The sequence below is a fragment of the Urtica dioica genome, chromosome 11, assembly GCF_054948205.1.
Source record: "Urtica dioica subsp. dioica isolate 48M chromosome 11, U.dioica_male_clone48M_v1_H2, whole genome shotgun sequence".
In the NCBI taxonomy this organism is placed as follows: Eukaryota; Viridiplantae; Streptophyta; class Magnoliopsida; order Rosales; family Urticaceae; genus Urtica; species Urtica dioica.
In genome coordinates this window covers 21,877,839-21,904,911 of record NC_142766.1, presented here as the reverse complement: position 1 = coordinate 21,904,911, position 27,073 = coordinate 21,877,839, and the positions used below count along the sequence as shown (strand labels likewise).

At 37.6% G+C, this 27,073-nt stretch overlaps 4 protein-coding genes across 5 annotated transcripts; 1 reads left to right on the top strand and 3 right to left on the bottom strand.

Annotated features, from left to right (window-relative positions):
* Window positions 1-1,790: 1,790 nt before the first annotated feature.
* On the bottom strand, window positions 1,791-5,135 carry PGSIP6 (plant glycogenin-like starch initiation protein 6). Of its 2 annotated transcripts, XM_089601864.1 has the most exons (11): window positions 4,665-5,135; window positions 4,401-4,521; window positions 4,097-4,282; window positions 3,774-3,931; window positions 3,563-3,670; window positions 3,207-3,344; window positions 2,977-3,114; window positions 2,611-2,878; window positions 2,393-2,516; window positions 2,129-2,273; window positions 1,791-2,019 (listed from the first exon to the last, which is right to left on the bottom strand). In XM_089601864.1, the coding sequence occupies exons 1-10, from the start codon at window positions 4,902-4,904 to the stop codon at window positions 2,141-2,143; spliced, it is 1,614 nt and encodes a 537-aa protein (XP_089457990.1). In that variant the 5' UTR covers window positions 4,905-5,135; the 3' UTR covers window positions 1,791-2,019; window positions 2,129-2,140. The 2 variants fall into 2 exon arrangements, with proteins under 2 accessions (XP_089457990.1, XP_089457989.1); XM_089601863.1 differs by having other exon boundaries at window positions 1,791-2,273.
* Window positions 5,136-6,131: 996 nt separating this feature from the next.
* LOC149382408 (uncharacterized) lies at window positions 6,132-7,165 on the bottom strand. Its single transcript, XM_089601896.1, has 2 exons — window positions 6,859-7,165; window positions 6,132-6,789 (listed from the first exon to the last, which is right to left on the bottom strand). The coding sequence occupies exons 1-2, from the start codon at window positions 7,141-7,143 to the stop codon at window positions 6,226-6,228; spliced, it is 849 nt and encodes a 282-aa protein (XP_089458022.1). The 5' UTR covers window positions 7,144-7,165; the 3' UTR covers window positions 6,132-6,225.
* A 335-nt stretch (window positions 7,166-7,500) lies between these two features.
* On the top strand, window positions 7,501-19,583 carry LOC149382407 (Leucine-rich receptor-like protein kinase family protein). The gene is made up of 3 exons (XM_089601491.1): window positions 7,501-8,019; window positions 16,276-18,964; window positions 19,099-19,583. Exons 1-3 carry the CDS (start codon window positions 7,501-7,503, stop codon window positions 19,512-19,514), a joined length of 3,624 nt encoding a protein of 1,207 aa, XP_089457617.1. The 3' UTR covers window positions 19,515-19,583.
* Window positions 19,584-19,629: 46 nt separating this feature from the next.
* EMB2458 (FtsH extracellular protease family) lies at window positions 19,630-26,873 on the bottom strand. Its single transcript, XM_089630064.1, has 19 exons — window positions 25,817-26,873; window positions 24,999-25,470; window positions 24,702-24,902; window positions 24,332-24,625; window positions 23,966-24,238; window positions 23,800-23,889; window positions 23,581-23,712; window positions 23,159-23,332; window positions 22,804-22,925; window positions 22,456-22,657; window positions 22,064-22,192; window positions 21,689-21,871; window positions 21,439-21,558; window positions 20,983-21,168; window positions 20,803-20,877; window positions 20,559-20,618; window positions 20,322-20,429; window positions 20,112-20,192; window positions 19,630-20,014 (listed from the first exon to the last, which is right to left on the bottom strand). The coding sequence occupies exons 1-19, from the start codon at window positions 26,677-26,679 to the stop codon at window positions 19,943-19,945; spliced, it is 3,837 nt and encodes a 1,278-aa protein (XP_089486190.1). The 5' UTR covers window positions 26,680-26,873; the 3' UTR covers window positions 19,630-19,942.
* Between the last annotated feature and the right edge of the window lie 200 nt (window positions 26,874-27,073).

Below are 27,073 nucleotides of genomic sequence, written 5' to 3'. Positions count from 1 at the left end.
AAATATTGCTATATTGTCGGAATTTTTTTTTTAACTAAAATAAATTGCACTTTTATCATGGTCGTGTGATATGTTTATAATTATTACTACAAACGTAATTGCATTCAAGCATTCACTTGTATATACAATCTTTTTTTTTTTGCGCGCGTACATAAAGTGACCGAAATTCTTTGTGAATATGTATATACGATTTTCATTGTGGATACGATTCTTTGTTTTGCTTTTGCTTTATATATATACAATATATGTACGTATATATAAAATATAAATACATATATCTATATGAATATTTATTAGACATGTTGGTATATATTATATACATTTAAAAAAAATATACAACATATTTATAATTATATTTTGTTATAAGATATTAGTCGATATGTCCGTCGGTAAACAATATATCATCGATATTATCGACTGTATGTATATTTTTGTAGGATACCAATCGATAGTCGATATATAAATAAAATCAAAACTTCGATATCGGTATCGATATTTTAACAAAAAATTGGGTACGTAAGTCACCTAAACTATAAGAATTGTAAATTAGCCAACTTTTAGTAAATACTTTGTAAATAGCCAACTTGCATACGTAGCAGCCTATTAACTACCTTTTATACATGTTTGGCTGAGTTAAATAAGTTTTTTACTAATCCGTTAATAAGTTAACTTGGCTATTTACAAAAAATTAACCAAATGTGGGCTATATCCCAACCGTGTGACTATATAACTTAATAACCCTATATTTTAATCATTCATCACCACAAATGAATAAAGAAAATATAGAAACCGCGCTCTCGATCGAGGAAATAAAAAGACCCAATAAAAATTAAATAAATAAAAATAACCTTCCAATCCAATCTCTAAGAGATTTAAATTGGACCAATCTCTTGAACAAAATTAAGAGAGACCCAATTTTTGGATCCATAATTTTTCTTTGATATATGTACGTACAGATAGAATGGATATATTCGATTCAGCATTTCATTTCATATGTGATCGAGATATTTATCATAAACTATGGGGTCCTATATAATAATTGGCGAGACAACGAACTATTGTAGAGAAATCGATTTGCAATAATAAGGTCTGGTCCAACACCATTTGTCGAATTCTATTATCTATATATATATATCCATGAGGTTGTACTTATAGGTGATATTGAAAAATATATATCCTGCTAACTGAACTGTCGTCACTCTTTTTATCGTTTTGTGTATATGTACGTGCGTGGTGCGTATTTATATGTTAATATGTATATCCATGTTCATTTGGCCGGCTGTCCGAATATTAAAAAAAGTGTATTACGTACATTAGTCATTTTCAGGAAAAATAAAAAACAAAAATATAAACATCCTTAATAATCGTTGGTCGGAGGTAAAGATAGTTGTGTTATTGTCAAGTACGCATTAGTTATACCAACTACAAGTTATTTTTAATCCGACATAACGTAAGTTATACTTCGTTTATGTGCAGTCTGACCATCTTTCTCGGGTTAAAAACGACACACGAAATTATACGACATGCTAGTTTGGTTCTGAAACTTGTGATTCCATCGGTTCACCAAACGCAGTTCTTTTTCTCAAGCGTCAACCCGGGTTTTGGACAGATTTGTCCCATTTTTTTACGTGATTGACTTTTATGTCCCGTTTTGAGTCCATTAACAAACCCGATTCTAAATTTCATATTTAATTACACATAAAGTTTGAGAACGAATGACAACCATGAAATGAAAGCCTATCACTATAAATGGGGAGATTAATTCCTCGAACGAAATACATCACTTTAGCTGAGAGACAATCCAGTATCCTTTATAATAATAAATAAATAAATAAAAAATACATGTCGTTTTGATATTACTCTGTTACTTTTCCAAAAAGATGTTGGATCCTGGATTTGAAACCATCATTTTCGTGCACAAGTTATAAGATGACCGAGAAAGGTGTGTGGATGGTAATGGCAGTTGATATGATTTCCCACTTCTTCACTCGTATAGAAATTTGATAAAACTATCAAAATCTGTCAAAAGAATATTAAAAGAAAACATAAATTCCTCACTACTTTACACGAAAAAAAAAAAAAAAAAAGAGTTAACTTATGAAGAGGGAAAAAGGATAAAGTTAGGAACTAGATCATCGATTCAACACGCCAAACACGTGGTCCTGCTTCGCGGGTCTTCAAAGCCTTTCAAGAACGATCTAATTGCAAGATGCTCGGCAGCATATGTCATGAAAGACGCCAAGATCAAACCTCCAGCGACCATCAACGCCAATCTGTTTTAATTTTAAAGGGCAAAAGACTATAATAAATAAATGATTGTTCACACCCATTCCCTAAAAATGAACTCAAAAGTCATACACGGCAAAACAAAACAAAAAAAACCCCAGCTCACCTTGCAAACAAAGCCGTAATTCCTAGTAAACACGGCATAGCAGGAGCGATGATGGCCAAAAACGCCATTCCCAGTCCATAATAGCACGTGGATAGGTCACAAGACGATGAAGCACGCTGATGGCCTGCACCAAAATCAACCGAATTCGTAGAATGATTAATATAATCGTGTTAAGAAGCTTGAGAAATGGATATATGTACAGGAAATATACACAATACCTTTCCCAGAATCGTAATCCAGGGGTTCAGAGTGCGAAGAAACAGGACCCGAATAAAGCGAGGTTCTTCTTCCCCACTGATATACAAGATGGAGATAGCCTCCAAAGAGTAGAATGAAGATCGTGAATGTCCACTCGTACATCAAAAGCAAACCAGTCCACGGCATCACTTGTTGGGGCACGATCGCAAGAGAAAGTGCAAGGGCAACCAAAACAAACATGAAACAGAAGATGACAGAAACCCCTCCTAAGTAAAAAGGCACCTTTTGCTGCAGAAGAATGACCATATTTATAGTACTGGCGATAAATATCATTTTTATTTCTTAACATAACAAAGGCGATATACATAACATGTAAAAGAAATTACTTGGTGATTTGGACTAGTGGTAGTGGATGTAGTGACGCTGTTATATGGGACCGTTCCGGCAGATCTGATCTTGTAGTAAAGATGTCTGACATGGTCGCATAACGAACCTCTACACAAGGAGTTCAAGAGCTCACGCGACTGCAAGCGAAAATGAGGCGTCAGTAAGGCTGCGTTGTGATCCGATTTTTTTAGTTCTAGATCGAGGCTTTCGTGGTTTTCGAAACGCTGACCTGAACGATCGAGCGATAGTAACAAAAGGCGAGGGCGCAAAATGGTACAAAAGAGAGAAACTTGACGAGAATATAATCGTTTGGGTTGCTTCCTCCTCCAGTTCCCGGAAGGGATTCTTGAAGCTGTTCTCTAACGTTCTACAAAGTTAGAGAAACAAGGAAGCCATACAGAGACACACAGTCAGTGATATAGAGGGAAGAAAGAAAAAAAATGTCCAAGGAAATCAAAACAAGCCAAAGACGTTTGTCATTTTCTTCTATTACCAAATGAGGAACAGCATGTCATGAACACAGAGCAAAGTCCACCTCCAAAAGAACAATAATCAAGGGAAATCAAGAAAAATGAAAGATTTTACCTGCCAAACATCAACGGGTTTCAAAAGCCAAGATGTCCACCAGTCCCAAGGTTTAAGAGGACCAAGCGTGTAGTGAATAACACGAAGCTCACTCTCATTCACCATCCACTACATTAGGAACATAAAATATATAAACAAAACAAAAAGTTATTAGTACAGTTACAACATAAAACAGAGCAAAAATGAATATTATCAAACTGAAGATAAGTACCTTGTTAGCAAGCATGTAAAGCCCAACATCTGCATTATAAAGAGTGGAAAGCCGCTCCATTTCCGGAACTGGCCTAGAACTCTCTGGGGTCGAATTCGGCTCAAAAACATGTGCATTGGCGAATCCTTTGAAATATGAATTCAAGAACCCTTGATCCCCTGCAAGAAAAGATCGACGCCGTACAGAAAAGTTTAAGAGACGGTAACAATGACACAATTGCTTGCAATAGGTGTTTTATAAAGTTTTCAACAACTTTTCTTCGGAGAATCTGAATTCTTTTCATGCCAGTTATGTAACAGAAATAAGGAAATACTAGTTTTTACCTCCGGTGTACGATTCCAAAGTGTTCACTTGTCTCATCATGTCATCGAAAACTTTCTGAGATGGCTCAACCACCATAACTCCAGAGTTCATTCTCTCGGAATGCTTCAAATTAGCACAAAATTTCCTACACTGAAAAAGATCCTCAATACTCTTTACCACAATGGTATCCGCATCGAGATATACAACTGCAACCAGATTCAAAAACCAGCATCTCAGTTATTTCTTATCCATGCATTTTCTTGTAACACATCGCCACCAATTAATCAACACAGCTGAGATTAAAAAAAAATAGCAATTTTTTACCTTTCTTGTAGTCAGTCATGTTGAAGATTTTCAGCTTTGTGTAGACACCCCAAAACCTCTTAGGCCTTACTTGATTTGGGTTTGCCAATAAAGTAATCTTCGTCACTATCCATCCATCAGCCTAAGCAACATTACAGCGCACACACACACACACACACACACAAAATAATAATCAGTCATAATCCAAAATAAAAACCCAACTTATCTACAATCAAAACCACGAATTTCAGATACAGATCACAGAGCTTGATTTCCAAAACTGACCTCGAGGAGTCTCGTGGCGAAATCGGAAACGCCGTCGGAGACGAGAACCACCATGTCCTTGGTGGATCGAGTGTCACGAATCGACTTCCCGAGCACTCGAACGCCCAGCAAGAACTCATCGCCGTATAGTAGAGTGACGTAAGCCTCCTCCGTGGTCTGACGCGACGATCCGAGCACGAAACTCCGTGGAATCAGAACCAGAGCGATCGCTAGAAGAGCGAACCAAGCTCGTAATCTCATTATAGCTTTCTTCGTATTGCTTTGGCTTTCCTTATCGGCAACCCTGAATTTTTCCCCGATAACTTAGGGATTCTGAGTCTCTAGAAATCCAATTTGGAATCTCAGATTTCAAAGGCTAATAAAGTTGGAAAGCAAGTGATTCTCATCATTGATTTTTGAGCGCCGTCTCTGACCTTTTTAGACTTTATTTCAGGCTAAATTTCGAACTGCGAAGAGAACCAAAACATCAAACTGCGTTGGGGTCTATGATAGTACAAGTAACTATTTGCAAATAAGGCCCTCTATTCACAGTAAAATACGTTAAAACCCCAATACTTGGTTGGGAAATATCATCTAAGAAACGACAACAAGATTAATACGACGTACGATCATAAACCCGTAAAACGACACAGAATAAGAAGCGTAATGGGAATTGGATACAATTACAGTGTAAAATTTTCCAATTTTGTGAAAAATTATATGGATCCTCGCTTTATTTATTTAAAATCTTTCTGACTTGGGTAACCGGATCTTGATAATTAATATAGGCAAAGCTCCCCCTCTTTTGGTAATGAGGTTGGACAATCTTTATTATGTCAATTTTGGGTCAACCATATTCCCATCCTCGGTTTTCAGCCTTAGAGACTTTCCAAATGCGCAGTGAGATAACGAAAAGAGAGATAATTGAATTCATGAGCTAAATTCTGACAGAATGTTATTAAAAGCATTTTCTTTTATTCTATAATTAGTTTGCTCTTTAATAACTTATGAATTTGGTTATGTTGTCTATCTCATTGAATGTATAGAAATGAAACCTATAACACCTGGAAGTAATGAATAACAAGAAATAAAAAGAAGAGAAGTAGAAATTAAAATCAATATTATTAAGAGCTTCTCCAGTGGAGTGCAATAACCTCCCTAATATTGCGCTAGTGCCCCCACTGGAGCGCAATAAGCTACGCTATATTAGCGTGGGAAGTTATTTCCCAACAGTGCAGCGCTATTTGTAGCGCTGCACTGTTTACGCGCTAATTTTTTTTTTTTTTTTTCTCTTTTAGGTTTTAAAATTTACCCAAATGCCCAAATTGTATATAATTACTTAATATTTACTCCTAAAATTATTTAATTTATATAAAATTTATTATTGTGCATAATTTAAAAGACAACAATATTTTAAAATACAACAATGATATTTGCACATTGCAAGAAAATTATAATATTAAAACTGTCATAATCAACTAATACCAAACACAATTACATTAGCAATTTAGAAGAAAGTCAACAAAAAAACTCAAAAGACATTAAAAACACAATGCAACAAAATAAAATAACAATAGATAAACTAATATTCTGGAAGATTGGTGCCGGATCCCCCGAGACCGGTAAAATATTGAGAATATGAATCAGAAGTCGGAGGTGGTGCATGGGATTGTTGTTGTTCAAGCCTCTTTTGCATAATTTTCGCTTGTTCGGCTTGAACATATGCCCGAACCTGTGGATCTGGTATTGAACTTAAATCCCGGAACAATATTTTATTTTCTTCCTTGATTTCTTTCAATTCCAAGTGGCGTTGCCTGATAACACTTGTCTTCTTCAATTGCTCAAGAAGTTCTTTATTTCCTTCCTCAATACCACTAATTCTAGACATTATTCCATCATCCACTTTTTTTTTTAATTTGGCTTTCTTCACCCCAATCGGCCGCTCAGGAGGAGATGGATGTCTAGCAGATTCAGGAGTTGGATTTTCTGACTCTTGTGGGCAAGATGAACCTCGAGATGTTTGTCTTGCACTTGAGGCTCCATCTTGGAATTTTTCAAAATTCTTAATAATGTTCCACACATGATCAAACTTCCAACATTTCTTGAATTTTTCATCTTGTGAAAGCAATACTTTAGCTTGATCCATCTAAAAGTTGATAAAACAATGGTTAAGTAAAAATCTAATCGTGAGAAAATAATAAACTATATTACTCACAATATCTTCAGTTGAAGCACCGCTTGGGTGTCTATTCTCAATTTGTCGAATGCATGCATGCATCTTCCTTGTAGCTTTCTCAATCACTTGAATACGGCACTGGATTGATCGCGTCGAACGCATCTCTGAATCCGGACTTTTGCCGTTGTTGTAAGCTTCCGCAACACGAGTCCAAAACTGATCGGATGATTGGTATATACCGATGATTGGGTCTTGCGAAATCTCCATGTAAACCCTACAAAGGAGTTTGTCTTCATCTCGAGAGTAATTAGAAGCTCTAGACATTTTTTTTAGTAAGGTGAGTGATGTGGTGAAATTACAACTTATGAAGGAAATATTTATAGCAAGATTCTCACGTTTCTCAACTCATTCTGACGCGATTTGACTACTCACTTACAAGATTCTCACGTTTCTCAACTCATTCTGACGCGATTTGACTACTCACTTACAAGATTCTCACGTTTCTCAACTCCTTCTGACGCGATTTGACTACTCACTTACAAGATTCTCACGTTTCTCAACTCGTTTCTCAGCGTTATCATTAACTTTTTCTCTATAAAATACCAATTCTATCATGAGTTTTAATACACACACTCATTCTATTCTGAATATAATACACATTCTCTCATTTTATCTCCCAAAATGAATACTAATTGGTCCTCGTCGTCTTCAAGCTCGGATGACGATTTCATTACTAGTTTGGATGAAGAGGAGGAGGCCATAACTCGTGCTATCATCAACAACAATATCTTGATTACAGAGCTTATCCGTCAACATTCAAGCCAAGTAGACATGAGAGCGGGAGGCTCAGTGCCAGGACGTGCTTTCATCAACCGTGATCGAGTGAGTGCAGACCGTCGACTATTCAATGATTACTTTTCAGAAACCCCGATGTATGATGAAGCCATGTTCCGTCGGAGATATCGGATGTCTCGCTCATTATTCCTCCGCATAAAGGATGTTGTTCAAGGTCATGACAACTACTTCGAGCAACGGGTGGATCGCGCCGGCAAACTTGGTTTGTCACCCCTTCAAAAGATAACAGCTGCATTTCGGATGCTGGCATACGGTGTTCCGACAGATGCCACAGACGAGTACGTCAAAATAGGAGAGTCAACGGCGATTGAAAGCATGAAGAAGTTTTGCCGGGCAATCGTTGAGGTATTTTCTTAGCAATATTTAAGATCATCAACAACCAATGATATTGCTAGACTTCTGCATGTTGGTCAACAACGTGGTTTTCCAGGAATGTTAGGAAGTTTAGATTGTATGCACTGGAAATGGAAAAATTGTCCCACTGGATGGAAAAATTGTCCCACTGGATGGGCCGGCCAATACACGGGTCGCGGTGGAAAGCCTACTATTATACTTGAAGCTGTAGCAGATTATGATCTTTGGATATGGCATGCTTATTTTGGTATGCCAGGGAGCAATAATGATATCAATGTGCTAGATTCTTCCCATTTATTTTCCAATCTCACTCAAGGTATCGCTCCTCCTGCCCATTATGTCATACAAGGAATATAGTATAATATGGGTTACTATTTGGCTGATAGTATATATCCAAAATGGTCAACCATCGTGCAAACTATCCGAGAGCCACGTGGCAAAAAAAAAAGTATTTTGCAATGAAGCAAGAAGCTTGCAGAAAAGACGTAGAACGTGCATTCGGGATTCTCCAACAACGATTTGAAATTGTTGCCGGACCGACACGATTTTGGAGAAAAGACGTCTTACAAGATATAATGACTGCATGCATAATTATGCATAACATGATAATTGAAGATGAACGAGATCTTAGTGCTCCAATAAGAGTTGCGGGAGAAACACCACCAGCGAATGTTGAAATGGTGGGGGATGATGACACAAGATTTGAGCAATTCGTTAATCGTTATAGACAAATAAGAGATAAAGATGCACACATCGCACTTCGGAATGCATTGATTGAGCACTTGTGGGAAGAGTATTCTAATTCCGAGTCATAATTGTTTGTGTTAAAGTTACTTTTATTTGTTGTGTTGTAGTTTGTTTTACTTTATTTTAATTGAGTTGTGTTGTAATTTTTTTTATTTTAATTGTATTGTGTTGTATTTTATTTTTTGTGTTGTGATTTTTATTAAATAAAATTTTATTTTATTTAATGTGTATTTATATTTATAATTATAATTAATTTATAGAGTAATATTTTACTCATTATCATAATTCTTCTAAGTTATCTAATTAGTAATAATAATAAAAACTATAGGGGTATAAGTATAAATAGGAAATAAATGGGGAAAAAATAGAGTGGAAAATAGAGTTCAGTTGGAGAGAAATCACTGTTTACAGAAAAATAGAGTGAGAAATAGAGTGATCGGTTGGAGATGGCTTAAGAGAAAAAGATGAAAGAGACGTGATATATTTTATATGTACAGATAATTATTGTTATTTTTATAAACAATAAATCATAACATGTAAATGGATATTATTATTATTATTTGGAATTAACTTTTTAATTTTTATTTCATTATTTATTTTCCATTAGCTGATTTTCTCTACAGATAATTTTGGTTAGGTTAAGAAATATCTGTTTTTTTTTTTGTTGTCAATTATCATGCAATGGTATATATTTAAAGCGACGTGTAGAGTCAATTCAATTAATGTGGTAAGAAAAAAAAAAACAAGTGTTAACGAAAAGGACTTGTCAAGAAGTAGGAACCACATTATTAAACTCGAAACTATTTCCATTTCAGATTGAAATTATTCTAAGCTACCAAATTTATAGACAAACCTTAGTTGGCTAAGCACTTAATTTCCTACCTAATTAAAATTAATAAAGTGACATTCCTTAAACGAAGACTTCAAAAAAAATGTTTCTGGAGACTCTCACTTTTTGCTAATCGTAGATAAGATCAACCCCACTAATATGAAGCTATCAATTAATTTAATTAGTGTAAATAAGTCAACTTGACATTTCTTTTAGGGAGATGTTATACAATGTTATTTAGGGTGTTAAAACTGAAAAGCCAATTAAAATTTCTTAATTTATAAAATAGTTAATAATTTTCTAAAATTAACAAAATATTCAAAATAATTCATTAAAAAAATATGAGCAAAATAGTTAAAATAATAAAAAAAAAATCGCATACATCAATAGATATTTTGAACATACATATAAATTTATATACGATTACAACTTTAAATTTGTTGTTAACAACTTAAAACCTTAATTATTTTGTAAATTAATTAGTTTGAATGTCTATTTTTTGTTATTTATTTAACAATCTATTCACCAAGAAGGATATTTTATCAGTGACTAATTGATGGTGAAATTTATCTACATAATGAAGACTAAGTTTTAAGCTTCTTTAAACTTTCTCTTCTAAAAAGAAAAGAAAAAATAGCTATCCTTTTCCTTTACTTGACAAAAAAATCAAATTATCGTTCAAGCTAAAGGAACAAAATTTATTTTCCTTTAATTCACTATTACATTCTTTTTCCGTGCTGTAATTAAAAGGAATAAAATTATAAATGAGCTTTTTTTTTTTTTTTTGGCGCTATACGTGTTAGCTGATCATATAATTCATAAACCAGATTACTTTTTTCTTTGCTTTTCTTCTAGTTAGTGGACAACAATTATCAAAGCTAAAGAGCTATATAGTAAACAAAGTAATTTTACAACTTTAAGGATAAAAATGAATCTTTTTTCCTCTCGCTCAGAATCTTTTTCCTTACATGAATCACGAAAGATTCACAAGGATATTTTTTTAGATCTATATACCATAATATTTTACGTTTAATATAATTATAATATTTCAGAAAGAAAGAAGTGACCTGAAAATCGGCTTTTATTTGTCTTTTTGCAACTATACATACATTTACACCTCATCGCTTTTATTTATTGTTTATATTTTTAATAAAGTCAAAACCTAATTTCAGTTCCGGACCTCACCTATAAATATGATGAAAGAATGCCAAACACTCTACCACAAAAATCCCTACTAATCTTGCATTATTAACTATATTAAGTTGAGGATATATATATATATATATATATATATATATATATATATATATTGACTATGTCTATTCTAAGGTTCAGTGACCTCATTTGTCTCCAATTCTCAGAAGGACATCCATTTTCGAAAAATCCTGAAGGAAAACTTATATGAAGTAAAGGAGCTCATTTTGGGCTTCTAAAACCTCTCGGCAAGTCTAATTTCTTGGCTCTTAATGAATTTTGTTTTTTTTCCTTCTTAATTTCTATTTCGTTTTGGTTGAGGAAAATTTAGAGTATCGACATAGTCTGTAAACTCCAGATACATCTTGTATAACAATTTATTAATCAATAAATAATCATATTTCATTTTATTCTTTTATATATATATATATATATATATATATATATATATATATATATAAATCTCTCAGCCGCTGTTTGTTTTATAGAGTGATGATTTTTTTTTTTTTTTTTTTTTTTTTTTATCAAAGTTGATCTTTTGATAAATTATGAATATTGTACTTAATTTCACATATCTTTCTTCTGATGAAAATATGATATCTGCGGTCAATGATAGAAAGGTTAAATGGAATAAGTAGTTAATACATATTTTCACAAAAGCAGTAGTAATTAATATATTCACCATATCTTCATGGCTCTAATTAATTTCCTCATTAGCTAGTTGACTTAATCTATCTAACTGCCTTGTGTTTATGCACCCCAGATAAGCAGTTCAATGAAATTAGTCTGTTAGTGGTGAATTTGTGTAAATTGGTTTGAGATTGTGTTTAATGCATGGGAGGTTTAAAAGTCTACACTGTTCCGTACCAGAATGTCGTTTTAGGATTTGGTGTCGTTTTGTACCTAAATGTCGTTTACGAATTGGTGTCGTTTTGTACCTAAATGTCGTTTTACGAATCGGTGTCGTTTTCTATCCAAATGTACTTTGCAGTCTGATGTCGCATAAAAAAACAGACTGATGTCGTAACAAAGAGAAATGGGAGCATTAATGCATTTTCCCCATAATGTGTCGTTTTGTTATCATTGTCGTTTCTTATTAATTCTGTCGTTTTATAAGGGGAAAATGACAATTAGGTGTCCTTGAATATCTACATGTCATTTGACGGGCAAAGTTACGACCCAACCCGAATTAGGATCCGGTGCGGATAGCTACATATAGAGTATATGGAACAAGCTGAAGGCAATCCCAAGCCCGACAAATTTCCCGAGTTTGACGATTCAAAGGAAAAGATTTAAGCCATACATACGTTAAGTGAACCATTTGTTAACACTTTCAATGAAGCACATTCCCTTAATATTCCTATTAATAACCCTTCTCAACACATTCATAATTACATTTTCCTCAAAAAAACATTTCTCATTATACATAAATTGTTTCTATCTATCTTTGAGCTTCTCTCTATCACTCATGAGGATTCAAAGAGATAAATGTCATTTTTTTTAAATGTCATTTATATATCACTTTGTTGTTTCTGATAAATTTAATCATTTCTTATGAGTTTCACGTTACAAACGAAAGAACTGGTTATCTTTATATTACCTATAAACAAATTCTAAGCCGTTTTATAAACCAGGTGAAAACCATTTCATCTTAGAGAGAATTCTTAGCTAGAATTATTTTATATAGTCTTCGTGATGCCAACTAGAAAACAAAATGGACATGACTTATATTCAAAATTCACCCCAAGCAATAAAATTAACATCTGACTTCGTAATATAGTGGATTGACGATTTACAATTTGTCAATAAATGTTATAAATTTATAGTTCTATGAGTTTATGAAAAACAATATAGAGCAATTTACTTTATTCTCTTTTCAAAATTTGAAATGGTGTAGTGTCTCTATTGTTCACATGGATAAAGTAGTGATTTACTATATGAGAACTAGACCGTTACGTACTATAGTATAATTAAAAAAAAAAAAAAAAACTTGTCGAGAACTTCGCGTGAATACTAAATATGTCAAAAATAGTATTCGGATCATGAGTTATGATTTATCTTTAGATTCAATAAAGAAAATAGAAGAAAATATTTACTTAATTTATAAAAACTATAAACATTGCCATATAATTAGACTTTCATCTTAAATTTTTTGAATAACTTTTATACAATATAATTCTCCCCATATATTTCTCTCTGGTCAATTTATCACTTATTTAGTCCTTTCGTACAAGGCTCAATGAGATAATTTCTATTTCAGGAGGTCTCCTCTCTCTAATCAATTCAAAGACTTTCAGTCTCATTTGTGCTTAAATGTCTAATCTAATTACATGTACACCATATACGTAACGAAAGAAAGAAATTAAAAAAAAAATAATAAAAAATACAACAATATAGTCTCTCTCTGAATTACATCTAGTCTGAATCATGAATACTACCGATGCATTACGAGTATATATCATTCGATCATGTCATTATTGTATACCGTCCTTAAAAAAAATGACATTATTACAAAGCTGTTGGGTCGAGTACGTTCCAAAGGACCTTCCTAGTTGATATGGAACTATTTTTTTAACAATGCCACTTAATATTGGAAACTACTACCAATAATTTTGATATTAATATACTAGCTAAGAGCAACAAAGATCATGTTTATTATCACACAAACAAAAAAAATGTGAGATGTGCAGTTTTTGTATGGTTATAGATTTTTTTTTTTTTTTTTTTTTTTTTGCATTTAAAGTGTGAACTATGAAACCGATAAAAAGAAAGGAAAAAAAAAAGCAATTGGTCCCACAATCCTATTTTCTACAGACGTGTTCATGAAACTAGTGTATGGCCATATATGATATGTTTCGCGTAATGATAAAATAGTTTATAGATATATACAAATTCGTATATATCCGCTTTCATGAAGAACAATCCTATGGGCCAGAAGGAGCGTGTGGATGCATTGTACATAAGCGAGTAGTCATGAAAAAGTAGCCACACGTGTGGTGTGGGCAACATTATTAATGTGTATTTGGTCTTTATATATCCACATCATTGCATGCATATATTTACCTAAATTTACCAGGGCTTTTCTCTGCTACTGATTTCCACCATGAAGTTTATAAAGCAAAGAGAATGAATGGATCACTGTAGAGATGTGTATATAAATATTACATAGCTAGTTATAGTTTGTACGTTTAATTAATTTTCTAATAGTCATTAGTCAATACCTAGTCATCATCAATAAGAACTTGTTTGGAGTAAGTATATGTGTGTGTGTGTGTGTGTGTATATATAATATTATATTAGATTTGACCTCAGATCACATCAACCACTGATGATCATCTAGCTAATTAATTTTTGCCCTTTTCTTTTTATTTTTTGTTACTCGGTAGATATCAATGAACGCAAGATATTATTTTGTTGTAAAAAGATTGTCGAAATCCTCGCGGAGAAAGAAGAATCCCATGAACTATTTGTTCAATTGTTTTCAACGGAAATTTTCGGAAATTTTCAGGCAAAAAATTGACCGTATAGATTTTCATCGGCATTCTCATCTGCCATTCATAAATGTAATAAACTATTATCGATATACTACATTTTAATTATTGATTCAATGCGGGTATCAAATCTGTAAATTTGTGTAATTATAAATGGATTCTGCAATTATCCATTACAAACAAAAAGAATCAAATGAAATGCCATCATTATCAACATATGCTTCCCACAAATTGATTCGTCCATCAATCTCAAATGATGAAGATAAAAAGATTAATATCGATTGATTGATAGTAGAGTTGGCTTTGGCATAAAGCCATGTGGGGCACCTAATATCTTCTCTAAATTTGAGCACAAAAGTATGGCCAAAGATTTACACATATATGCATATATAATAAGGTCCCACTCATTTAGCATTATTTTAGCGAAATACTAATAACATATAATGGGACTTTTAAGGGCATTCCCAATGGAAGCTGGACTTTCAAATTCACATGGCCTCCAGACACTTCATCTCCTCTTTTATTGCTTTGAATTATTACCCTTTGGTAGGGCTAGTCTCATATATTAATTGATATCTACATTCATTTTGTATGATTTTTTTTTATATTTATAACAATAATTTATTTGTATTAGAGACAGATGTGTGCATGTGAGCCTCTGTGGAGGCTTGGAAATGGTGAGGGATTTATTTTTTATTTTGGGCACGAACGAACTTCTTTTGAGGCAAAGACAATGATTGTTGCAAAACCCTTCTCTCACTAAACTATCCCTAATAAATCACAAATTTAAAATTAAAATATGAATCTACCTGTCTCTCTCTCTCTCTCTCTCTCTCTCTCTCTCTCTCTCTCTCTCTCTCTCTCTCGCTCTCCATAGACTGTGATAGAGAAAGTTCCAAGTTGTCTCTTGTTTTAAATCTCGCTTCTTTTCATCCTCTAACATGAATAGATTCTATTATGTCCCTTTGATTATTGCATCCGTACAAACATTACCATTAAAAAAATGGAACTTAGAATTCTTTACCCGGTAGGAATGTTTTTCTTTTTTTTACTACATTAATGGTTGTTTAACTATCGGTATATTCACCACAATGACCAAATATACCTTGAATCTATTTGAGATATTGTGTTGCTTGAAATGAATCCAAATATGGAGGATCAACATGTCAAGCTTTATATAAAAAAGTTATGAGCTTTAAAAAGGGTTGAGGAACAAACATGATGTTGTAAAACCGTCAACTAATATTTCACATCTCTTCAGTTATCTACGATATCATGTCTCACAAAACTTTTCTAGTAGAAATTCAGTTGCAAAGTTACACGAGGTGGTAAATTTACATAAATTAAAAAAAAAATGAAGTATATGATTAAAAAAATTACATAAATTTATACGATTAAAAAAATGTTAGAGCGTATAATTCTTTTTTTTTTCTTCCACATATTACAATCTAAATATGTACTATAAAATAAAAGTTAAAAAGGTTTTTTTTTTTTTTATTATTATTTTAAATGTGCAAGAGCTACTATTTAATGCACTTCCACAATGAAAGTAAAGATATTTTTATGAAGAAGTATACGAGAATGAATTATGATCACCAGTCGGTTTGTACTGTACACAAACGTTTTTTTTTAATCAATAAAATTATTATATAACACATCTGAGTTGACTCTCTTGATTAATCAAATTATATAGCTTACCTGATGTAAAACACAAGAAAGAATATTAATGATCAGTGATCACTGGAAACACATTCTCTCCATGTTTTGCTGTCTTCAAGATTTCCAATAACTCCAAAACTTCCACAGTCATCAAGCGCAAATAATTAGCTGGTTCAGATCCCAATAAAACCCTGCGTATCAAAACCAACAAATCAATCACCTTCATGATTATTTGTTTTTTTCCGTTTAAGTAATTAAATCCTGACGTGTCACAATATATAGTTAACACTCTGGCTCATTTCGTATTTCATATTTCCCTCTCAAAAGAGACGATCAGAGAAGAGCAACACAATGCCTAATAAATCTGTGTTGTTCTTGTTCGTCTTCCATTATTATTTCCTCGCTCTTTCTCTTGCTCTTGCTTCAGAGGAGCTCTCGATCTTGCTCTCGATCAAGTCGTCGCTGGTCGATCCGGAGAACCGGCTCGGCGACTGGCGAGAATCCGGGTCGGTCCACCACTGCGGATGGACCGGAATCCGGTGCAACTCCGAGGGCTTCGTCGAGAGCCTCGATCTCTCGAACAAGACGCTGAACGGAACGGTCTCGGATCGGATCCGAGGACTGGCTTTCCTCTCCGACCTCGACCTCAGCCTCAACGAGTTCTCGGCTCCCTTGCCGGAGACTCTCGCCGGCCTGACGTCTCTCCGGCGGTTCGACGCGAGCCAGAATGGCTTCTTCGGCAAGTTTCCTTCGGGGCTCGGGGATTCGAACTCGCTGGTGTACTTGAACGCGTCGAGCAACGACTTCTCGGGTTTCTTGCCGGAGGATCTCGGCAACGCGACGGCTCTCGAGGTTCTGGATTTCCGCGGAAGCTTCTTCGAGGGCTCGGTTCCTATGTCGTACCGGAGGTTGAAGAGCCTGAGGTTTCTCGGCCTCTCCGGGAACAATTTGACCGGGAAAATCCCGAGGGAGATCGGCGAGCTCTCCGCGCTGGAGACTCTCATTCTCGGCTACAACGAGTTCCACGGAGAAATTCCGGCCGAGATCGGGAATCTGACGAGGCTCGAGTATCTCGATTTGGCGGTCGGAAACCTGAGCGGTCCGATTCCGCCGCAGATTGGGAATCTCCGGCGCCTCTCGACTGTGTTTCTGTACAGAAACAGATTCTCCGGGACGATCCCGCCGAATATCGGCGGCGCGGGGGCTCTGGAGTTTCTGGACCTCTCTGATAATGAGATCTCCGGAGAGATTCCGGAGGAGGTTGCGGGGCTGAAGAGTCTCCAGCTCTTGAACTTGATGACGAACAATCTCTCCGGCTCGGTCCCGGAGAAGCTCGGAGAGCTCGCGAAGCTCGAAGTTCTTGAGCTATGGAAGAACTCGTTTTCCGGGAATCTCCCGGCAAACCTCGGGAAAAACTCTCCGTTGAAGTGGCTTGATGTGTCGTCCAACTCTTTCTCCGGTGAGATTCCGACGGGTCTTTGCGATGCCGGATATCTCACCAAGCTCATACTCTTCAACAACTCCTTCTCCGGCCCAATTCCCTCGGGCCTGGCAAACTGTTCTTCGCTGGTTCGGGTCAGAATTCAGGGCAATCTGATCTCCGGGACAATCCCGATCGGATTCGGAAGCCTTCCGATTCTTGAGAGGCTGGAATTGGCCAGGAACAATCTCTCCGGCCACATTCCGGCAGACCTTTCATCGTCCGCTTCGCTCTCGTTCTTCGACATCTCGTCGAACCGAATCGATTCCTCCGTTCCTTCCGGTCTCCTCTCTCTCCCGAAGCTCCAAACCTTCTCGGCCTCGACGAACAAGCTGACCGGAGGAATCCCGGACCAATTCCAAGACTGCCCTTCCCTCTCCGTCCTCGACCTCTCCGGAAACTTCTTCTCCGGTCAAATCCCGGAGAGCATCACCTCCTGCGAGAAGCTCGTGAGCCTGAGCCTCAGAAAAAACTCCCTCTCCGGCGAGATCCCGGGGGCGATTTCGACAATGCGCACTCTGGCGATCCTCGACCTCTCCGAGAACTCTCTCTCCGGACGAATCCCCGAGAGTCTCGGAACCTCGCCGGCGTTGGAAACCCTGAACCTCTCCCACAACAAGCTCGAGGGTCCGGTGCCGCACAGCGGGATTCTGATCTCCATAAACCCCGACGAGCTCACCGGAAACCCGGGGCTCTGCGGCGGCGTTCTTCCGCCTTGCGCTAGAAGTTACCCTCTGAATAGTTCGGAACGGGCGGGAAACGACGAGAAAAACAGAAACCGAGTGAACCGCATCGCTCTAGGGTTCATCGTCGGGATCGCCGTGATCTTCTCCGTCGCGATAGCTTTCTTCGCCGGGAGATGGGTGTACCGGAAGTGGTACCTCTACAACAGCTTCTTCGGCGACATGTTCAAGAAGGAGAGCCAAGAATGGCCGTGGAGGCTCGTCGCGTTCCAGAGACTGAGCTTCACGAGCAGCGATATCCTCGGATCGATCAGAGACTCCAACATCATCGGAACCGGCGGGACCGGGACGGTCTACAAGGCCGAAACTCACCGGCCTCACCACTCCGTCGTGGCCGTGAAGAAGCTGTGGCGATCGGTCGGAGCTTCGTCGGACATCGAAGAGTCCTCCTCCGGCGACGATCTCCTGAGCGAGGTCAATCTCCTCGGGAAACTCCGGCACCGGAACATAGTCAGGCTCTTGGGGTACCTCCACAACGAGAGCGACACGATGATGATCTACGAGTACGTGCCGAACGGGAATCTCGGGACGGCTCTTCACGGAAGTCTATCGGAGAGGCTATTGCTGGACTGGGTTTCGAGGTACAACGTGGCGGTCGGAGTGGCTCAAGGGCTGCATTATCTCCACCAAGACTGTCGGCCTCCGGTGATCCACAGGGACATCAAGTCCAATAATATTCTGTTGGACGCGAATCTCGATGCCAGGATTGCTGATTTCGGGCTGGCTAAAATGATGGTTAACAAGGACGAGACGGTTTCCATGGTCGCCGGATCTTATGGATATATTGCACCCGGTAAGCAACGTTTAGATCTCGGGGGTTTTTATTTATTTATTTATTTAAATTTTTACCTAGTAGTTAGTTAGTAGTGTTATTATGATTGGTCACCTGGGTGATTCTTTTTCCTTGGGACTTGTGAACGACGACAGAATATGGGTACACGATGAAGGTTGACGAGAAGATCGACATATACAGCTACGGGGTTGTCCTTTTGGAGCTCGTGACGGGAAGGACTCCATTGGACCCGGCGTTCGGAGAGTCGGTGGACATTGTGGAGTGGGTTCGGAGGAGGATCAGAAGCCGGAGAGCCATAGAAGAGGCTCTCGACCCTCAGATTGCAGGGCAGTGCAAGCACATCCAAGAGGAGATGCTTCTCGTGCTGAGGATCGCGCTTCTCTGCACCGCAAAACTCCCCAAAGATAGGCCTTCCATGAGAGACGTGATCACCATGCTCGGAGAGGCTAAGCCCAGAAGAAAAAGCGTTTGTCAGAGCGCGACCCAAAAGGACACGCCAATCTTCACCGCTTCGCCGGTTGTTAATGCTCCGGTTGGGTCGTATCTGTAGGATATCTGTATAAAATTTATACCTTAATGTTCGTATGATTCTATAAATAAAAATTAAATGTTTCATATAGCTTTCAGGTCCACGTACAAATCAGAATTGTATCTGACAGGACAAATACTATATATGGTATATATGATATTAATAATGATTTTATTCTATGAAGGATTCTAATTACAATGTGTTGTAAAAATGGGAATACAAAAGGAGTTGCAGAACAAGAGCAAACAACAGTGTTGAGAAGGAAAAATGTTACCACTTCTCAACGGAAACTATCGCGCCTCTATACCTGATGTACATGATTTCCTAAGCTTACAAAAAATTGGCATCTATCTACCAGCATAAATGCAAGCTCTCTAAATAAAGAAATAAATTAAAGGCATTCAATCCAAATGCATATCTTTATCTTGGGTTAAAGGCGCCACATTTCTCTACGCTTGCATTGCTCCGCTTAATAAATTAGTCGCTGAAGTTTCCCCATCAAGAAAGCTGCGAGATAATGGCTAAAAGAAAAAGAAGAAAGGAGGATAATGAGATGACATACACAATGTATTTTACATAATGATTACTCAGGGAGGTTTATAATATATTTTTTTTCACCTCTACGTCCTGAACCCCAGAAAGAAAAAATGGTTCTCTCTCTCTAATCCCACCGTTAGATTCAAGCAGTCTTTCCAAATCCTGCCAACACAAGTGAAAACAATTTCTCTTATAAAATTTGCATAGTTTACAAACGCATCGATCAGAATATAAATCGACATAAATAAAATTATTGACGCAAGTCAACTTAAAGTCAAACTACTATTGTACCTTTCCAGTCAAGATTTCAAACTCGAGTAGCTCATCGACAACTTTTTCAAGAACCTGGCGATTTTTCTGCATCATTTCTTTTGCTTTGCAATATGCTAAATCGTACATCTGAAAGTGAAAAGGAAAAAATGTTAAATTTCATAATGTTGGAAATCTGGTACCAGCTACGTATCGACCACTCATGTATTCAATTTTGGTTCATCAAGGAAAAATGAACAATTCCTGAGAAGTTGATACCTTTTCAATTTTTTCTGCCATCTCGAGTTCATAGTTGTTCCCCATACTCAGAGCTGTACCCTGAGCCAATGAGAGAATATCATATGTAAGCAAACATAGAAAGATGAACCCTAGTCAGTAACCTTTGACTCTTGCGGTTTGTATTATCAAATCACGTTCAGCATTTGCAATGTTTTGTTTCGATTTCTATCTATTTAGCACAAACGAAAAAACAGACAAAAATGAAATAGGGACAGAAGAATACCGCATTATTATGATAGTAGATAGCAGGACTATCATCGGGTCCCCAGCCATACTCAATCACCATTCTCGTAGCTATCTGTTTCAAGAAAAATAAAATAGAATAAAATAAAACAAAAGCAAGTTAGTGCGTGGTAGATAAGAATAATCTATGTTCACAACAAATAAATTAGATCATCACAACCTCCTGTGCCTGTTTTAGTTCGGAAGCAGAGAGCACATTTTCCTCCCCAAATGGAAGTAGCATTTGTGCAGCAATGTGGGAACCAAAACAGAATACGAGCTTCTTTTCAAGGTACGACCTTGACTCGGGATTCGCATGCATTGAACCTTCATTTTTCGCCTTAGTGATCTTCGTACACCCAATCCCCTATAATGGTGATAAAGTTCATTAGATTTTTCCTCTTGGAAAGCTCGGATCTTTGTCATTTATGTAATTTTGGATGAAATCAATTCGAAACCAATTGGAGGACATGGAAGGCTGAAAAACAATTAGCAACCAGTAGCAGGATAAAAAGCCCTGGAATCCGAAGACGCCCAATAGCACAGATACCAACTTTCTAGGGCATACTTTTGCTGTTTATACTGGTTGACCCCGCTTTAACAATACAGCCATGTGTGTATATAATGAACAACGAACCTGCCAAGACAATGGCTCAAGCCATAGATTGTCTACAACATCAAAGTTAGGTAGTAGATGAGCAATCAGGCCACGCCCAGCAGTCCAAACAGCATGTGGAACCTTGGTCTCCCTCGTCCACTAGGAAATTATGAAATTCATGATAGTTATATTATCTGAATCCATAGAGCTTGAAGGATTATGTTTCCAACATAAGAATTTTAATAATAAAAGTAAAATCTCTTGAATAGTGTGAAAGTTAGGATCTTACATCAAGAGGTGGGTTGAGATACTCTATTCCATTGGTTATCTGACCATATGGTTCCATTAAATCAACCACATTTCGCAGATCCTCTTTAGTTAGTGTTAAGCCAAGATGATTCACCAGCATTGCACTTAGTTTTTTCACAATCTTGGTTTTCCGTACCCACTTGGGCACCGCGTTACTGAAAGTCTGCAAGCGAGAAAAAAATACCGTCCATGGAACAATGAAAAGAAAATATTGAATAAAACATGCGAATGTGGAGTCCAATGCTCAAATCAATTTAGTTGCTCAATTTTGTCCACGGAATTTTTAGAAGGGAAAAAAAATGTTGCGGTAGTTTTCTTGGTAAATAATGATAGCAGAGATCGAAATGTTACATACCGCGAAGAAACTACAGTAGCTCATAAGTTCATCTGTATCGAGGAATTTGCTTCTAAAAGCACTACCTTCCAATGCCACCGGTACTAGTTTTAATTCTACAGGACGCAAAAGAGAAGTCTTTTCAGCAACCTGAAAGGCACATATGCTTTGTGTTAATGACATTTTGGTAAAACAAAAATCAACAAAACTACTTAAACATGATCTGAGACAGGAGATACGCAAGCGGAAATGAATTAAAATATGAGATTCTTACTGCTTCAACAGTAAAAACCTCAGATGCAACAACATATTACTAAGAGATACACCAAAAGACACGTGTGAATCCCTTGAATGCAACTCTATAAAGCCCATCAGAGGTCATGACAACTGTTAGAAAATAACCCAGAAACTACCTTTTTCCAGTCTACAAAACCAATTAGTTCTTCATCCATGGTTTCTTTTGCAGCAACTTGTAATATTTTCTCTCTTTCTGCTTGAGTTGGCCTCTGAAGATGAAATGTTCTATCCATTCGACCTGGACGCTGTAAAGCCTCGTCAATTTGATGTAGATTTCTAGTGGTAGCCATCAAGACAACACCATCTTGCTTCTCAAACCTATAGTAAGTCTAATTAGTACAGAGGGGAAATGTCTTCTACAACTACATTAGTAACTTACAAATTTAAGATGACAAATGAAACAAAACAAAGTAGATAAGAAAAACGGAAGAATTTTCTAGACCCAATCAAATTCCGTAAGTTACCCATCAAGTTCCACAAGAAGTTGATTAATGAAAGCCTCGTGATCCTGATTTTTAGTGTGAAGAAATGTGCCGCGAACACCAGCGAAAAGGTCAAAATCCTCCACAAATATGATCACAGGTGCCTGAAATCAAATCACAGCACTCAGAATAAAGATAGCAGGCAAAATTTTAATAAGACATAGTTTGATTCTACACGGCTCTTTTTCAAAACCTTGACGGCAATAGCCCTCTAAATTCTCATGATATAGGTTCAAGTAAATGAAAGATAGGAAGCCTGAGCGTTCCAGATCTCAAGTTGTTTAATTAATTATACGGGATAAATATGAGCATAATGAAGCAGGGTTAAGATGATAACCAGATCTCTAGCTGTTTGAAAGAGCTCCCTAACATTTGATGCACTTTGCCCAACCCACAATCCTGCCTCTAGCTCTTGAGATTTAATTTCAACAACAGGAACTCTAGCTTCCGCGGCTATAGCCTGTGCTAGAGATGTCTTTCCTGTGCCTCTTTCACCAACAATAAGAACTCCCTATAATTAAAGTATTAACTTCGTCAGATGCTGGAAAAAAGCCCTTTCACTGAACAGCCATTCTAGTAATCAACAGAATTAAAAAATTTTGCACTTGAGCGATACTCATCATTAATTTACTGAAAAAGTAATGTAAAGGCTAGCATTGTAATTTCGAGATGATAAGCATAACCAAAACATGTACAAGTGATAGGGAAACCATGTAATTAATGATTCCTACCAAGTATTTGAAGAATTAATTAACATACCCCAGGTGCTCGAGCACCCATCTCTTGAAATGCACGGGGATTTCGTAGAAATTCCACAACTTCATTTATTTCTTCTCTCATAGAATCAATACTAGCAAATTCACTTAATGGTATTGGTGGATTTTTCACCCTCTGCACATCATAACAATTTTCCATTTAGTATATTAAAACATCAGTTTGATATGGAGAAAAAATTTCAAACGAGTTGCCGGAAGGAACCTTCATCTGGTCAAATGCACGTGAGATGGGATCAAAGCCTTCCTTTCTCTTAGCTATAATTTTCCTCTTCCTAAATTTGTTGTAGTATAACTGCAAGATAAGATAGCAAGATCAGTTGACCGGTATACAAGTAAAGAGTAGGATTAGATGAGGAGAAAAGTAGTACCACTCTCGCTAGCTTTCTTCGGTTTGGATCTTCACGATATGGTCCACGACCAAGAACCGCTGGGACTCTTTTCTTTAAGAAATTGAACACATTAACCAAAATATATCCATATATGACACTTCTCACAAGAAACCAGAAGTACCAATTGAATTCATCCTCCGTTTTTCTGGATAGGAAACTTATTTCTGTCTCAGATTGCCATTTCAAGTACCAAGTTGAGTCAACAGCTTGATATATTTCCTCAGGCCATGCCATCCCCAACTGAATTCGCAACTGGAAGTAAAAGAAAAAGAAAAAAGAAGACAATTTAGAACTTATTAAACAGCTAATTTACCAATAATAAGCCATGAGCTAAGTGATCGGCACCTGATAGGGGACCACAGTGTCCAATAAGGGAAACAAAATCATCATTGCTATATCATCATTTATATTTTTGAACTTCTCAAAAACCCAGCTTCTCACATATGTGATACTACTGGAAGTCCAAAGTGCAGTCAAGCATTGGCGAGAGAGATATATAATCCAAATAAACTGTTGGCGTATATCCAACTCGGAGAAGGGAATCCACATCAGCTGAACCGTGGTCGGAATACCAGATGCAAGCATTTTCATGTAAAGCCCATCAATACCTCCAAAACCTTCATAAAGAATTTCGAATTCCTGGAATAATGATTCATGATTAAAAACAAGAAAATATGAATTGCTCAGGCATGAAATGACACAAAATAAATCCCACCATTAGGTCAACACAATATTCTTTCTCATCCCCCTTTATTGCAAGATACATGACTGCCCAATCATGTCTAATTCGGGCATATTCTATAAGTTTATTGGACACGGCAAAGGGAACGGCCAATGGATCCATCTCCCATCTTTTTTTTACATCATTGTACCAAGTTTTTGAGACCACTCTATCACGATCCAAAAGAATATGTTCCTGGGTAAAAAAACCATTTGTTAGACATATGAACAAATAAACATATGTACACAGTCAAGGAAAAAGAAAAAAAAAAAAAAAAAAAAAAAACCCAACTTGTCTTTGAGCCGCATACTGTTGACCAAACTCAACATCTTCTAATAGCTTTCTTTTCAGCTCTGCCTTGGATTCTTCACGCCACTTCTTCCATCCATGATACAAGTGTAGGTTAATAGCTTTAGGTACAACGACTTCTTTGTCTCCGAACATCCACTTCAACTCCACTTCGGGAAAACCCTTCACAACCTCCTTTTCTGGCGTTGCTGCCAAGAAACGCTTCTCATCTCCAAATTTCTTCATTCTCTTTCTTATTCGAGCCTCAGTGTTTTTCTGCATCTCCCTTGAATCTTTGAGACCTTGCTTGATACGTTGCACAAAATCAGCAGAATCTTTGCCCAAGGAAGTTCCAAGATCATCGGTTTCCAAAATATCGGTCAAAATCACATGTTCCAAATTTTTTCTTTGCGCACTCTCCAAATCTTTCTGAATATCGGACTTAGAAAGCTTGGTCAGAGGGGGCTTTATCCCACTGCCAAAGAACAACGACTGATGCTCAGAGCAAGCAAATTAAAAAAGCAAGTTGCTACAAAAGAAAACACCATCTACAAAAACATGGCTTTCCAAAAAATCTCACACAAAACACACTGTAATACACACAATGTAAATACTAAATTGAAAAAAAAAAAAAGTGAAATAAAACAAAGCTATATAACTAAAACGTATGGTAGTCATGCTAACAGTTCGTACTGTGCAAGAAAGAGTATCTTAATAACACAAACTAGATTCGACGAGCAGTTTCAAATCTTTGCATGTTCAAGGCATTGCCGAAATCCTATATAATCACATTCCCTCATAGAAATTACAATATCTCATACCTGTCCATACCCTTGCGTCTCATCTCTTTTTTAAACCCTTGCACCAACTGCTCACATTCCCTCTCGATGAAATTAAGCTCTCTCACTCCAAAACTAAACGTCGACGTCTCTCTCCTCATAATCCGATCATCGATCTCCCCGATTCTCTCCATTATCCAGTTGTGCTCTTCCTGTAACCGACCCAGTCTGTCCTCTCTCTCGGACTCGCTTCCAGTCACCTTCCCCAAACTCTCCGCCTCCGCCATGATCTCCTCCAACCGAGCCTTGAGCTTCTTCTTGTCCTCCTTCATCTCACTCAACTCAGCGTAGAGCCTGTCCATGACTTCCTTCTGCATCTCCGCCTTCTTCACCTTCACTGCAGCCATGGCCGCCGCCACCTGCTTCTCTCCGCCGCTACCTCCCCGTGCCTCGTCGAGGCTCCGGAGCAAGAGCGACGTCGTCTCGAGAAGTTTCCTCGTGCAATCCGAGGACTCGTGACCTCTGTAACTAGACCCTTCCTTCTCTCTCTCCTTCCGTTCCGAGGCTTCGGCCACCGCCGGAGCGGCAATCGCGCAGCCGCGAAGCGTCCGCATCGGAGCGAGACCGACTGCGACGCAGAGCAGAGCCATGGCGACCTGTTTGGCGATGCATTTGAGCGAATTTCCCTCTGGCTCGATCCGTGGGATTGTTTCGGGTAGCAAAGAGCAAAACGCGACGAAACTACGTCCGCGGAGTCGAGGTCTCGACTGAAACTTGAGCGATTTTGAGGCGCTCGGTCTCTGAACCCTGAAACGCCTGGTTCTCGAAGATGGCGCGAGAGAAGCGCTTCGAATTTGATTCAGGAATAGCGGCGGGGAGTGACTGGATGCCAGAATGGAGTCCATGGGTGACGATAGAGCTCGAGGGAAAGAACGAGTCTACGAATGCGTGGAGAAATGCCAGAAAACCACCATTGTTAGGGTTTTTGGAGGTTGCGTCGAGTTGTTCTGTTCAGCCAATGATCAACTCTCCGACGTTCTGTAAAGAGAAACGAAGAGAAACAGTGGAGTGATTGAGCGAGCGAGCGAATCGAGACTCGAAAGAGATGGCTTGGTTCCAACAAACGGATAGAACAGCGCGCTATTGGCTTCTAATTGGGCCTCATTTTGCCGGGCCCGTTAATTCGGCCCAAGGGCAGGATAGCGGAGCCCAACGATTATACAAAAAAACGCCGGGTTGAGCCAATCGACGACAATCCTTGGCCGAAAAAAACGACAGTAATTTGTTTGTCTCTGACCG